The 14888-nt window shown below is 43.2% G+C and overlaps 1 protein-coding gene across 3 annotated transcripts in view; it reads right to left on the bottom strand.

The window, feature by feature from the left end:
- The window catches only part of SPG21 (SPG21 abhydrolase domain containing, maspardin), an 81156-nt gene extending 72277 nt beyond the window's left edge, over nt 1–8879 (bottom strand). Inside the window, exons 1-3 of one of the 3 annotated variants that reach the window (XM_082648007.1) lie at nt 8662–8879; nt 4770–4856; nt 1661–1822 (exon numbers count right to left, since the gene is read on the bottom strand). In XM_082648007.1, the coding sequence (XP_082504133.1) occupies nt 1661–1822; nt 4770–4832 (225 nt within the window). In that variant the 5' untranslated portion in view covers nt 4833–4856; nt 8662–8879. Of the gene's footprint in view, nt 1–1660; nt 1823–4769; nt 4857–8597 lie in introns of all 3 variants that reach the window. The other 2 variants (XM_082648008.1, XM_082648006.1) reach the window with 2 other exon arrangements.
- Between the last annotated feature and the right edge of the window lie 6009 nt (nt 8880–14888).

Below are 14888 nucleotides of genomic sequence, written 5' to 3' on the forward strand. Positions count from 1 at the left end.
CTGCTAGGTATTTAACAAATACCTAGTAAATTTCAGAACCTCCTGGGGTTGGGCATTCTGATCAAATCTTAAGAAGGACAAAGTAATTTTGAAGACATTGCTGGCCTTTTTCTTGATTCATTATCTAGCTAAGAAATAGCAAAAGCCTACATCAAGAAGCAAGAAGAAACATCCAGCCAGAAGGCAAGGCTATGTGCCCTGTCAGTTTAGAGTGATAACCACACTGTTCGCTTTGGACAGCACTCTAAAGTGAGACAGACACCCAGGGGCTGCTCAGGTTCCCCCTCCCTGGCTGATCAACAGGGACCACAAGGACAGAAAGTGTCACGACTTAGGCTGCAGTGGACTGGAATGAGGGCGGTTACCACTCTGCTCTCCTGCAATGCTGTCCACTGAGAGGGATTACTGAAAACCCAGAACAAGGGAGGATTATGCTGCAGGGATTCAAACACACAATACGAGGAATGGTTAAAGAATCTGGAGAAATTTAGCTGGAGAAGAAAAGACCTGGGGGCGGAAGGCAGTAGGCCACCGATAATAACTAGTTTTTTCAAGAAAGAGAAGGGCTGCCTGGATGAAGAGGAATTGGATTTGTCTTTTATGACCCCAATTAGTGGTAACCCCATTGGAATTTTCAGTTATCAACCAAGAGAAGAGATCTGGTCCACGTTTTCTCTCTTCTAGGCAGTAAATAAAATGTATACTAACAGCAGTACTTCCAAGGGGAGTAATGTTTACATGTTAACATTCCAGGTCCCAAAAACAACTGCTGGCTCCAAAGCCAGAGCCTCTCCTTCCAGGGGAAGTTAGGAAACCAACATCCATTGTCCTGATCCGATCGAGGCACACCAAACACTCCACTGTGAGCAACAGTGCCTTCCTGGGAATTCCCTGGCAGTGCAGTGGTTAGGACTCTGTGCTTCTACTGCACGGGGCATGGGTTCAATCCCTGGTCAGGGAACTAAGATCTCGCTGCCACGCCGTGTGGCCAAAACAAAAACAAAAAAACAAACAGTGCCTTCCTACCTACGCCCACCTCCCAGAGAAGAAGCTTAGAGAATGATCAATGCGAAACTAGATTTGGACCGAACTCAGTGATAAAGATTAGAAACAAAAAACCAAATGCGAAGGATATGAGCTAATTAATGAGCCTCACCTCACCTATCAAAGACTCACATTAAAGCAAGCTTTCAGTCCCCTGGATGTCAGCTGATCCCTCTGCTGCCCCCGAAGCAGTGATGTAATAAAAGGGGAGGGTGAATGGGGTCAGAAGACTGAGCTGGGCTCTCCCTCCATGGCCTACTGGCTGTGTGACCCTCGGTGATCACTAAAACGGTCCGGACCTCAGTCTCCTTAACTATAAACAAGGACAATGCTTCCTGCTGGTCAGACCTATTCAGAAAATGCATGTTCAAGCTGAGGGTAAAGAAGGCTTCCAATAGAGGTTTGTCCCCTCTGAGCCTCTGTATGTTGGTGAACCACACCACCTTCCTTCAAAAAACTCCCTTTCACATTTTAACAAAGGAAAACAGTATCTTACCTCAATAAAAAAACACGCCTATTACTACAGTTAATCAGAAACAGAAGCGCACATGCACACACACACACAGAAAACCAGAAAATGTGGACTTAATTTCAATCCTGAATCAATAATACTTACAGCTATAACCCGGTAACCCCATCCAGTCAAAGCCAAAATCTGCCGGAAAAATACATCAGCAGTTCCGCTGACGGGAGGGAGAAATATGAGAGGACACCTGATATTTCTGGGGCCTGCATCGTAGAGCGACCAGATCTTACTGTCGTCATCATCCACAATAATCTGGAGGGAAAATTATAAGAAACAAAATGAAAAACCTCATGCATTGGGTTTTATATAGTTATTTCAGCACTATAGTTTCACTGACAATTTTAATATTACTGCCTTGGTTGTTACAAGCTAATGAGGGGATCACACCAGACTAGCACATATAAAGAACGGCTGTCTCCACTTCCCTCTTCAGTGCTGACATAGTCCATGGAACTGCTTTATACTTCTCCCAAGAGCTGTTTTCTCTATCAGTTTTGAATTTTCCTCCCCAGCCATGATTATATGAAATTTATCATTTACCATTAAACAGTAAACTCTGTACATGGCATCTGATTTCTTCCCCATACTTCTGCCTCTGTGTGTGTGTGTGTGTGTGCACGCGCGCACGTGCGCGCACGCACACGCGTGCATGTGCACATGCATGTGTGCACATAGGAGGAGGACAATTTGCAGAGTCATCCTTGGGTGCTGGCCCAGAGGGCGGGCTGGGATCAGCAGGGTCAGTGTGTGACCAGGGGAAGTGAGGGGAAGAAACGACTCCAGCCTCCAGGGAGAAACTGGGTAGAGATGGGACCTCTCAAAGAGATGCTTCAGGAGCCTGCTCTAGACCAAGACTCTGAAGGGGAGACCTCTGCTAGAGAGGAGGGACGAGGCAGGTATAGGCATCACTGTCCCCAGAGAATGTTTCAAACCATTCAGTCAGTGTGGGGAATGGGCTCAGGGAAAAACTGGCTTTTGGGGGAAAAGGGGGTAAGAAGGAGGAAGGTCATCAGAAACCTTCCTGATTTAGTGGTTCTTGACCCAAAAAGGGAAACAGATGAGCATTACATGAACCGAGACAAATCAGGTGTTTAGCACAGAGTTTGGCAGATACTGAGTGTTCAACAGTGTCAAGAGTGTTAGCTACAGTATGCACTGCATGATAGTTTAATTTTTGTTCTCTTTGGCTGACTTTTTGGTATTTGGAAAAGTACATTAACTGCTTGAACTTTTGCCAATGCAAATCAACACTTATCCTTTTTACATTAAAAAGTTCAAGGTTCTATTTTCTGACAGCTCCTAACTGGCAGTGCTGTGGGGCCCATGGTGCCAATGTGGGTGGCGGCACACTAACCGCGGCCACTGGCATCACTGGGAGCAGACAAACAGGGCAGGGCAAAGCCCAAAGGGCCCTAACCAACACCTTCTGGACTTCCTCGGGTGACAGTATATCTCATGATTATGTTTTTGCCCTTTGTATTTGCCACTCACATTTTTGCTTTTCCTGTTTCTTTTTGCTATGATTGTAGTAAACAAAATCTCAGTAACCTCTGACAGTGGTATGCGGTAAATTCCAACCTTATAATAATAAAATTCATATGAGATAAGATATTCAGATCTCTGAAATGAAAATCTAGCACTATGAAATTTCAAGCAAACTTTTCACGTCTTGTGGGCCAAACTGACCAAAGGAGAAAATTACATCAATGAAACTACTACTTCCAAGAATATTTAGGTAAGTTTGTGTTGTTTTGGGTCTGGTGATTAGCTTGCTGAGTGAGTCCATCAAGAGGAGCTCACATGAATCACTTGAGGGGATGGGACAAGGCAGAGGGACTCTGGGGGCAATTCTCCTAGCATGGGCAGTAGTTCCTGGGGTAGCAAGAAGAAAGGCGGGTTCCCTTTGGTAAGCTGCCAATTAGTTCTGGCTTTTTTTTAAGGAATTTTTTCTTTTTTTTAAAGAAGTTAATTAATTTTTTGGCTGCGTTGGGTCTTTGTTGCTGACTGCGGGCTTTCTCTAGTTGCGGAGAGCAGGGGCTACTCTTTATTGTGGTGCGTGGGCTTCTCATTGCCGTGGCTACTCTTGTTGCAGAGCATGGGTTCTAGGCGCACGGGCCTCAGTAGTTGTGGCACGCAGGCTCAGTAGTTGTGGCGCACAGGCTTAGCTGCTCAGCGGCACATGGGATCTTCCTGGACCAGGGATCGAACCCATGTCCCCTGCACTGGCAGGCGGATTCTTAACCGCTGTGCCACCAGGGAAGCCCAGTTCTGGCTGTGAAGCCAGATTAATTTGATTTTAATTTAAACTCAACTAGACTGTGTGACTTTAACATGTTAACCTCCATGAACCTCAGTTTTCCCATCTGCTAAGTGGGCACACCACTATCCACTTTGTTAAACTGTTGAAAGAATTAAATAAGATATTTGGGGACTTCCTACAACAGTGCCAGGTATATAGCAGGTATTCTGTCTATACTTGGAGACTGTATCTCAAATTTCTATATGAAGTGTAATTCTGTTATCAATTCAAACTTGCATGATACTTCCACAGCTATCTATCCTGACAAAATAATTACAACAGAGACACAGATGTTCTTCAGATCATAGTACTCTAATATTTCTGCAAGGGGATCAGCAAAGATTTTATTCTGACACAACTTTTGTCTAGTGTGATCCCCAAACATTTGGGATTAACTTGGGACTCAGAGTCAACAAACTTCAATAGAAGTGTTTAGCGTTTTTAGACATCCCAGGCATATAAAGTTTCCAAAAGATGACTATGGCAGAATGAGTATATATCATGGCAAACAGAGGACCTATAATGTGACTCACTGTAAATCTTAAATCTGAGGAACAGGAAAATGCTTTCTAATAGAATCTAACTGCACTTACTGTACAGTTGCAGTTGCTGTCAGCTTTCTACTAAACTATACAGAGGAGTACACATATTCCTGCTTGCTTGAATATGTAAAAACAATTATAAAATAATGAGTACAGTTATTCTCACTTTTACTCTTGAATGAGTCTCAAAAGTTGATTGTACTTGACAGGGAAGGGGTGAACTTTAGGCTCTCCAACCCAGTCACAATACTTGGCAATAACCTTTACTCTCGAACACTACTAAGACATAACACCTAAATCACACATAAAAACAATTACAAGATTTTGCAAATAAGAGGTGTAGTAAAACCATACATACCTTTTTAAGGGGGACTGTACTTCTAAACCAGTTATAATCAGGAGAGACTTTAATCTCTCCCATGATTAGCTGAAATGGAGGTTAACCCTGAAATAAAAGCATGTGATGTTTCATGTCAAGAATTCATGTTTACATCAGCACTAAATGTAGAGTCTGGTCTAGCTCTACCAACAATACTTTAAAGGATAAAACTGAGGAAATGGGCTATTTCACCTTGTCGGCGTATACTTAAACTACAGAAAACAATTTGGTGAAAACCTATAATCATGGAGCAGGAAGGGCCCCAAGAGAGAATTATTCCAACCCTCTTAGTTCCTCCAGAAGAAGAGTCTGGTCTAGAAAATTTTAATGACTTACCCAAGATTCCACGGCTATTGCAAAACCAGGACCAGACACAGGACAGCCTTTTCTGACACCTGACTGTCTGTCCTAGTTAAATGATTCCAAATGCAGTAGCATAACCTATCTTTTGACAAGATCTTAAGAATCTATGCTAATAAAGATATTCCTGTCTGATAAAATTCTAGAGAACAGTCCATACTAGAAAAAGGAGTTAATGTAAGCCTGCCTCCTCATAAATTCATAAAATGCCGTAAATCTCACTCTAGGGGAACATAGCTTCAGAAACTCACACATAGTTTTTAATGCAAAATACAGGAAAACTTGCTGTTCATATGGATGTGGTTAAAAGTGATATAATGTACTCTGAAAGATCCATGATAAGATACCAGAATAGACCTGAAGGCACAATAACTAGCAACAAAACAAAACATGTGCCTTTAGAAAAAATGTGTGGTCTTCTGTTGTGAGATTAGTGATTTCCAGCTTTTATAGCTCTGTGACGTTGGAAAAGTCACTGACCCTTTTGGGGCTGTTTTCTCATCTGTGACTATTTCACCACTCTCTCTCCAAAGCGTTGGACAGTGCTTGGTACACAGCAGGCATTATCTGTTGACTAAATAAATGACTACATCCTAAGCAGGCCAAACTAGGCAATCCTAGAGTCCCTTTTAACCCGGGTACCTATGAGCTTTCCATTAGCTGGGCATCTTCAACTTAAAGTCTACCCCTCTTTGCTCAGGGATCTATGTTGTGTTGTAACAGGAACCTGAAAATTATAGTTCCTTGTTGCAGATTCTTATTGCCCAATGGAGAACTTCCACCCATCAGTTTGGAAGGATTCAAATGCTTGTTTGCATCATGTCCTCTACCCCAGCACAAGCCTGGATTTTCCTAGCAGGGCTAGGATGAGTTTGAGACCCTAGGACTTAAATCCTGCGATGACTCTGAACTGCCATTTTAGAGGGGCTGCTTCTCTGGACTGGTCAGGAGCTGGGGATTCTAAAACCAACGAATCTTCCTCCTTGGCCCTCCAAATCTTCTCCCTCAAGTACGCAGGGCACTGAGCAATCTCAACTGCAAACTAACCTTGGGGGTTACTAAACTGAACCCCAAGGAGATGGTAAATGTAGACATCCAATATTAAACTAGGTTTACAACCTTGACACTGTAATAATGGTCTCTTCTCTCAAGGCTAGGATGGTACTTAGAAAAGTTTATTAAAATCTTAAGTGGCTCTAAAATATCAAGAAAATTATCAGCCAGTCTTATGCTGAAAATCAGTGTGCACAGATGTATTTCTTATTCATACTGAAATAAAGAAAATCATTCTTTGCATATTCATTTTCTCTTAACAAATATTAACATGTTAAAAATTGAAGCCATTTGAACTACAGCCTTTCTCTGAGCTGGTCACTGCTTTTAATTGAAAGCAACTAGCCCATATAGTTAATTCCAGAATATTTTCTACCTAGACAGACTTGAAATATTTCTATATCATCTAAATATTGCCTAATGGAGACATTTTCTAGTATTGCAATACTATAAACAATCACTATTCGACAGGAGGAAATATCAAAAACATGTTTAGAAAAAAACCTACTCAACAGATTTATAAAACACTTTAGCTAATTAAAGCCAGAAAGTATGCTTCTAGATTCACCAAACTTGGGATAAAATAAAGTATTCATAGTTTGAATCAGTTGCAATCTACAAAACAAACTACCATACAAATACATATACACACATCATTCACAGGCACACACATTCACTGTCATCCACTTCTTCCCTCAGCAGTAAGTAGAAAGATGTTCCTCACCACAGTCCTCAGTATTATCCACTACCACCTAATATTATAATATTTTATAACTAATCTTGCTGGATGGAGAGATTCCACCCAACTGTGACTAAATTTTTGTAGAGGCAAGTGATTTTAACACTTGTGCTAGTTTGGCAGTACATGAAAGCTAAGATAGATACCAAATGTTGCATCTGACCAACTGACGTTTAAGTGAAAAAAAAAAAAAAAAAACTGCTGCAAAGGGAAAGCAGCTGTGAGTGGTATGAAAAGGAAGTTTGTTCTCCCAGCTCTCTTTCATCCACTTCAGGGGAATACTTTTCCAAGTCACAAGGGGAACATTCTGCATAGGGCAAAAAAAAAAAAAAAAAAAAGGTTCACTGAGACTGTAACTCAACTGGTCAGTATTAAATAAGAAAGAATGTGGACCACGAACTCAATGCTGATTTGATCTCTCACAATTCTTCACAAAAACAAAAGCACCTGTTCATGTTGCTGGGAAAAGGGCTGCAGGAATTTTGCCTTAATCCTGCCTAAGAAAACCCCTCCTCAGGGAGTGCTCTGGACACCGGGGCCTCTCTGGCCCTTGTACTGCTCGACAATTAAACTGCTAGTTGTGAGTGTGCACCAAGAATTACATGTACTTATTCCTCAAGGTTTCAGCAGAACCAGCCAGTTTACAGTCCACTTATCCCTCAGGGTTTCAACAGACCCTGCCAATTTACAATCAGTGAAATTGCCTTTACAAATGTGTAAGTCATCTAACCAGTTTAACTAGTCAGATGTTTTCTTATCCTTTATCTCAATCATATGATCTTCGTATGGACAATCTGTGATTATTATTAACACCAGCAATAACGAAATATTAGAACCTGAGAGTCTCTGGGCAATGCCATTGGCTTTTTAATGCAAGCCTCCATACCTCACCACACCAGTACAGAGCTATTCTTTTTTTAAGTTTCCTCAGGGGGAGATTTACCCCTCCTTTCTTCAGAAACTTATTCCATTATCTTCTAAACCTCATGGGAGGAAAAGCTGACTACTTGACATTTTGACGGTGACACCTCATCTTGTACTCTGTCTTAGTATAAAAGCTTTTGAAAATTTGCACACAGCTATTCTATCACCCCTCAGTCTCTTGAAGCTTTGTGCCAACAGGAGCTGGAACATTGTAGGTGGAGACAAAGAAGCAGCATAAATGCAGAACTTATGACTCCCTAGGAAAAGTGAGACAGCCTAGCCCTGCTACTCTCCTCATGCCTCCTTCACAAGCCTCACACCTGGCCCGTACTCAGCAATGACAAAGGCATTTATCACTTTCAGGCTGAGGTGCAATCTCCAAAATAACTAGTCTGCTCAGAGTTCTTAAAAGTTTACAGGAAAAATATGTTCCTGGGCTGCAGCACTGTAGCCCAAAAATGGTATTACAGTTGTATGCCCAGGTCAAGCGCTCCACTGCCCACCCCAGGCGACCCACACACAGACCTCCACCTTCTCCCAGTCCCACTGATGACAGCTACACAAAGGCAGGGGCACAGGCACACCAATCACCCCCATGAACTCAGACTCGACCTCAGACACACACAGGGACGTGCAATCACGTGCATGGTCACATGAACCGACCCACTCAGGGCCACACTCACAAAGTCACACCGACAGAGGCAGCCGCGCACACTACAAACCATACTCACCTGCAGCCACAAACGCGTCACACACCCACATCCCCCGCTTCCCAGGGCCTCGCTCACCCCTCACCTGCCGTGGCCGCCCCCAAGTCCCTTTCCCTCCTCCCCTAGGCGGCTCTTCCCTCCACTACGGGTGCGGGCCTGGGAAGCTGCTGGGCCTGGGTCGGGGCCGGCGGCTTGAGCGCTCAGTAACCGCAAGCGCTGTGGACCTTTGGGGCGCGCTGGAGGGCCGGCCTTCGAGGGGCGGGGAGCGCAGCCAACCGAGCCTCGGCCACCGCCCTCCCTCCTCCCGAATGGTTCGCGCAGCTGGCTCAAGCCTCGCGTTTCCGCGTTCGGAGGGGCGGGGCCACGCAGCGAGGAAGGGGTGGAGCTGCGTGACTCCGGCGGTCACCATGGCGACGGGGAGGGTTGGACCACAGGGTGAGACTCCGGCGCGTACATCCTGCCGGGTGCGGAGTCGGCATCGGCTCTGGCGGTGGCGGCGGGCGCAGGGAAGAGGTCCGAGGAGCCTCTGGGTCAGTTCTAGGTCACCCATGTGACGTGAGCACCTAGGGAGAGGTCGTGGGACTGGAAGAAAGGGGCGCCTGACCCTTGAGATCTGCCTCCGCCTGCAGTTCGCGCCCTCTTGGAGGAAGCAGATGCCGACCTTTTCTCTCCGCCGTGTAAAGCTTTGAGGGGATCCCTTTGGGTTACAGGCTTTGATGAACAGGGCTTTGTATACTCTCTTTTCTTGGCAAGATTTTTTTCCTTTGGCACAGCTACAGACGCCCTCCCTAATCCTCCACTGTAACGCCCCCACCTCCCTTCCCTGACTTGTGCTGAGGTCCTGGGGATTTCCGGGAACAGCTCCCACTGAGCCTCCAGCTCCTTCATCACTTTCCCTTAAAGGAATAGAGAATATTAATCTATTTATAATCATTTTTCTTAAGATGTTGCAGAGGTCACGACTCTCCTTTTCAGTAAAATATTTGGAGGTATGAAAAGGTTGAATAACATGTAAATCTCCTTGTTGGAAGTTTTTTAATGATCCTTCAACAAGATCCTGCTGAAAATGCCTCTCCCTAATCTGTGTTAGGGAAAACGTGTACCCTATTAAAGGCCTTTGCCTTTACCCTGGCAACTGTTTTGGGGATTAAGGTCAGGGGAGAATCCAAGTAAACTGCATCCTAAATCATGACATCTGCCCTCCTGCTCAGGAGCCTTGGTTCCCAGTCTAGAACTTGGACAAATCCCAAACGAATTTCCCAAGAGCACAGTAACGTATCCGCCTTTTTTTCCCCCAAATCACCTTTTCGGAATTTTGAGTCAGTAACAGAAAATGGTCTTCTATTATAAGCACCACATAGCTGCTATACAGGGAATGTTTTTGTGGAAGATTTTTAACTTTGGGGCTTTTTCTAAAAAACTTGGAGAGGTTTAATGAATGGAATACCTGGCAAATCACTGGTTGTATTTATGTAAAATCCATCATGGGTACTCATTACATTGTTTATCTGTCTCCCCCAGTGGGCTGGGAGCTTTCATTTAGAGCAAAGTGAACGGAGTGATTTAACCAGTGCCTTAGCTATTATGACCTGGTTCATAATAAGTACTAAATGTGTGCTGAATGAACTAATTAGCAAATAAAGAAATTTATCTGCTTGTATTCCTAAAGCTGTATTCCTTATATCCCATACTTCCAGACCTCACTTGAGTATCAGCCCTGAAGAGACATGAACTATGGATGTGCCCAAATGTATTAGAAGTCCTTATTCTGTTAGTTTGGTAATAATAATTCTTAACTTGACTGTTGATAATGGAAAACTATTTCGCTATGTAGATATGTTTTGTTATATGTATACTTTTATTAAAAGATCAAACCCAAAATAATGTTTTGTTTCCCTTAGAAAAGGAACCCATGGTCATGTTTGGATCTTCGGCTGGTCCATAACACATAGCAAGCACATTGTCCATTCCCTAATCTGAACAAGAAACATTTAGTATCTGTGAATTCCAGCTGTCCTGTAATTGCACAACTGCAAGAAGCAAACTTTTAACCCAGGGCAGGCCACAGTGCAGGCAGACCTGGTGGATATGGCTGGGAGGGTTTGCAGCTGTCATGGTTGGGGCCTGCTAGATGGTTCCCACAGCACCAGTCCCTGTGTGAGAATCTCACTTTACAAACTGGAATGTTCACAAAATACTCTGTGAACACCGAGCAAAGTAAACAGGTGGCCAGCTGGTTCTCAAAATTGCCCAAACCCAAGCTCTTTTCCTCAAATTTATCTTTTGACAGGATAATATTTGTTTTAAAAACACATGTGCAAAATAAGCCTAGGTATCTCTCTTATGCACATATACATACCAAACAGAGTAGTGGTTACCTCTGAGGGGAAACTGGGAATAGAAGGGGTGTTGAAGGAGAGGCTGACTTTAGAGTTAGTATTTGAATTTATATAAGCATGTATCCATATGTTATTGTGTGACAAAAAATTACTTAAAAGCAACTATATTTGTGCTTTAAATGCTGCTGTAAACCTGCTCTAAATCCTTCAATAGCTCCCCATTGCCTTCAAGCTAAAGTCCAAAGTGTATGGGCTACAGCAGGTCTGACTCTCCCAAAGGGCCCATTACACCCTATGAGGTCTCAAACCTCTAGGCATTTGTGTATGCTCTTCCCTCCACTCAGAGTGTCCCCCCTCCACCAGAGTGAATCTCCCCTATTTTGCTCCCAGGAACCATGTGTGAACAAGTAAAAGAGGAGCAAAACACTTAGTTTTTCACACTAATACCAATTCTTGGAATACCAGCCTTTTAAGCTTTCCAGGGTACAATCGACTGTAGTGTTATATATCAAATTATGCTAAGAACCAAGATTGAAAATGAATGCTGTTTCCTCATTGCCAGACCCAGTCTGTGACATACACATACTATACTGGATTAGAGGGATCAGACACAGAGTGGGGATTCTAAAACTGCCCAAGAAAGATACCAACATGACTCTTCTATAGTTTGCTACCTAAAGGTCCTATCAAACAAGTTATATACAGTTATTTATAATTAATAATTTATTATCATTCGGGAGTTAAGAAACCTGAGTTCTATCCTTGGGCAAGACATTTCCTCTCTCTAGGTGTGGTTTTCTTTTCTGTAAAATGAGTCCAAAGTTAAGACTAAATGATCTCTAAGTTCTTTCCAATTCTAAGATTTTAGATTCTATGTACTTCTGAGAGCTACATTACAGAATCTTTACAACAGCCTTTCCTCAAAGCTGTTCTTCTCTGATAATCCCCCCACCGTCACTCCCTTCCAATCAAACTTAAAAAAAAAAAAGTAACCTGGCCAGTGAGTTGCAACTAAGGAGCTCGCCTGCCACAACTAAGACCCGGCGTAACCAAATAAATAAACAAATAAAACAAATATTAAAAAAAAAAAAAGTATCCTGGGGCTTCCCTGGTGGCGCAGTGGTTGAGAGTCTGCCTGCCGATGCAGGGGACGTGGGTTCATGCCCTGGTCCGGGAAGATCCCACATGCCGCGGAGCAGCTAGGCCCGTGAGCCATGGCTGCTGAGCCTGCAACTCCGGAACCTGTGCTCTGCAGTGGGAGAGGCCACAACAGTGAGAGGCCCACGTACTGCAAAAAAAAAGTATCCTGCACACAAAAATGCCTGCTTATGGAAACAGTATTTTGACTTCTTTGATAAGTTAATGTCTGACCATTATCAACTTGGTAAAATAAAAGTTCCTAAGCAAAGGTACCACATCTTTTGTATCATCTGCCAACCTAGCATCTCATTAATGTTTCTTCCATAAATAACAATGCGATAACCTTCCGGAAAAAGAGCTGCAATTTAAAAATCCTGGGAAACAAGAGCTGCACTATTATACTATACAATAAAGCAGCTTCTATCCGTAGGGCTCTAGAAAACTTTATGAATTCTTAGAGGTAATAAAGACAGTGATTAAATAGTAACTAAAATGGGAAAATCTTTTTGAAATTGTCTAGCCTAGTGCATGCATATGATGGGCACTCAATTAACATGTGCTCCTACTTCTACATTTCTGAGCACAAAAGCCTAATATATTAAATTCCTTGATCAAGGATAAAAACATTTGCAATAGAGGTAGGGTACGAAAGTGGTTAGGCCCACAGACTGGTGTCAGACTACTGGAGTGTGAATTCTAGCTCTACCACTTATTAGCTATCTAACAGTCTGGAAAAATGAGGATCAATAACATTACCTAACTCATAGGATTACCGTAAATATAAAATGAGATAGTTCAGGTCGAGTCCTTATCAACGAGACTAGCAATCAATAAATGTTGGCTAATAATAATGGTATTGAGAGCCTGCTGTGTTCCAGGCACTGTGCTAGGTACATTACGTATACTATTTTTATTCCTCATGAGAATCCTTGCAAAGCAGGTACAATTTTCATTTCATAGATAAGGAAATAGATTCAGAGAGGGTGTGTAATCAGCCTCAGCTTAAGGTCAGTGGCAGGGCTCATGCCATGTTTGTTGAATCTAAGACTCTACCTCTCAAAATCATATCTCTTTACCTTGAAATTGTTTGATAAATATAAAGAAAAATGGTGAAAATAGGTTGTACTTCCTTTAACACAACGTTTAAAAGCAATAAACATTCTTTCAGCAGGCTTTTTCAAGAGCTCAATTTTATGCTCAGGAACATTTCTTTTGTCCCTCAAATCGAACCAAGAATAAAATCCTTTTTAAACAAAATCTACGGTAGTCTTTGGGTTCTAATATTGTCACTAGCTAGCTGCTGCTGGACCCCCGTTTCATCATCTCCAAACTGAAATTTTGAGTACTAAATCATTGAGCCTTTCCCGCTCTAAAATTCTTTTCCTCCTGTTAGTCTAAAGGCAACTCAGCAAGTTGCTGCTGCCATCCAGAGGAGAAAATATTGTTGCAGGCCCAAAGAAGTCATTATAGCAGTGTTAGACTGTGGTGACAAAAATAGCTACCATTTATTGTCTACCGTTTGCCCCGTGCTTCCCTGGGCATATTCTATATGTATTTCTATTCTGCAAGATAGAATGCTTTTACATTCTACCCTTGTTTTTAAACTGAGAAATCAGAATTAAAAAAAATTTATTTTGGTTGTGCCACACACGGCATGCGGGATCTTAGTTCCCCAAGCAGGGATTGAACCCGTGCCCCCTGCAGTGGAAGCACGGAGTCCTAACCACTGGACCACCAGGGAATTCCCAGAATTTAAATTTTTTTAAATTTGTCCTGGGTCACCCAATTAGCCATGAGTAACTGAACTGTTTTGAGTCTGATGTTTTTTCAGCAATGACAAGAATCAAAAGAGAAGCATCTTGTACAAGGAGGCAATGTGTTTGCAAATCCATCCTTTCAGCCAGAGTGCAGGAAAGGCTGTGTTCCACCCTTTCTGGGAGGACCCCGGACCTAAGGCCCAACATGTGGCCCCATGTGTACCTCTTGCTAGTTAAAGCTGTTACTACTCTAACATACAAATTATTTGTTGAGTGTGATCAAATGCAGATTCCCATATCCAGAGATTCTGATTCAACCGCTGGAGTAGGGCCCAGGAATCTACATTTTAAACAAGTACTCCAGGTGATTCTGGTTCAGATGAGAAACTGCTCAGTCATACTGGGTTGTGGTCTCTACAGGGGGCCTGAAAGAGTGGGTCATCTCATTTCCTGAGGCCTATCTGGGATGTGCACCATTTAATTTTTCAAAGAATTGGCTGTTAACATAGAGATGGCATTCTAAACCTGGTGTTTGTCTTCCAGTCCCATGATGGGCTTGAGGCTCCCTGGATGGGAAACTGCCCTCTATGAGATGGGCCTTGCACTCCTGACTCAAGATTTCATACGTATAAACGGTATTTCATGTTGTCCTAAGTGTACCAACCATGTCAATCATGATGACCAGCTTCCCTTTCCAGCTCACACAGTCTCACCCACAGCCCCCTACTTGGCATTAGGCTGAATTGTTTATGCAGGTGGCATCACTGGACTGGGGTAGGCCTTGACTCACTGTCTGGCCAAGGGCTAGGGGTGGTCTGGCAAAAAGATTCTGCCCAGCAAGGGCAATGGTAATAGGCTAAACAATCAGATAGGCTCCACCAAGAATGCAGGGAGGCAGACCTGAGACCACTTACCACCATGTAGTAAGAGATGAGAACTTATAGCAGAAATCTGTGCCCTCACTAAGGTTCCCCACTCCCCGTGGCAATGTCTGAGTGGGTACCTCCCGAGATTCCCTGCAGAAATCACCAGTAAGCTCCCAGGCGACACTGACTCTCGCTCTCTCTGAAATCCAT

Source organism: Grampus griseus, assembly GCF_964374135.1.
Source record: "Grampus griseus genome assembly, chromosome: 2".
Lineage (NCBI taxonomy): Eukaryota > Metazoa > Chordata > Mammalia > Artiodactyla > Delphinidae > Grampus > Grampus griseus.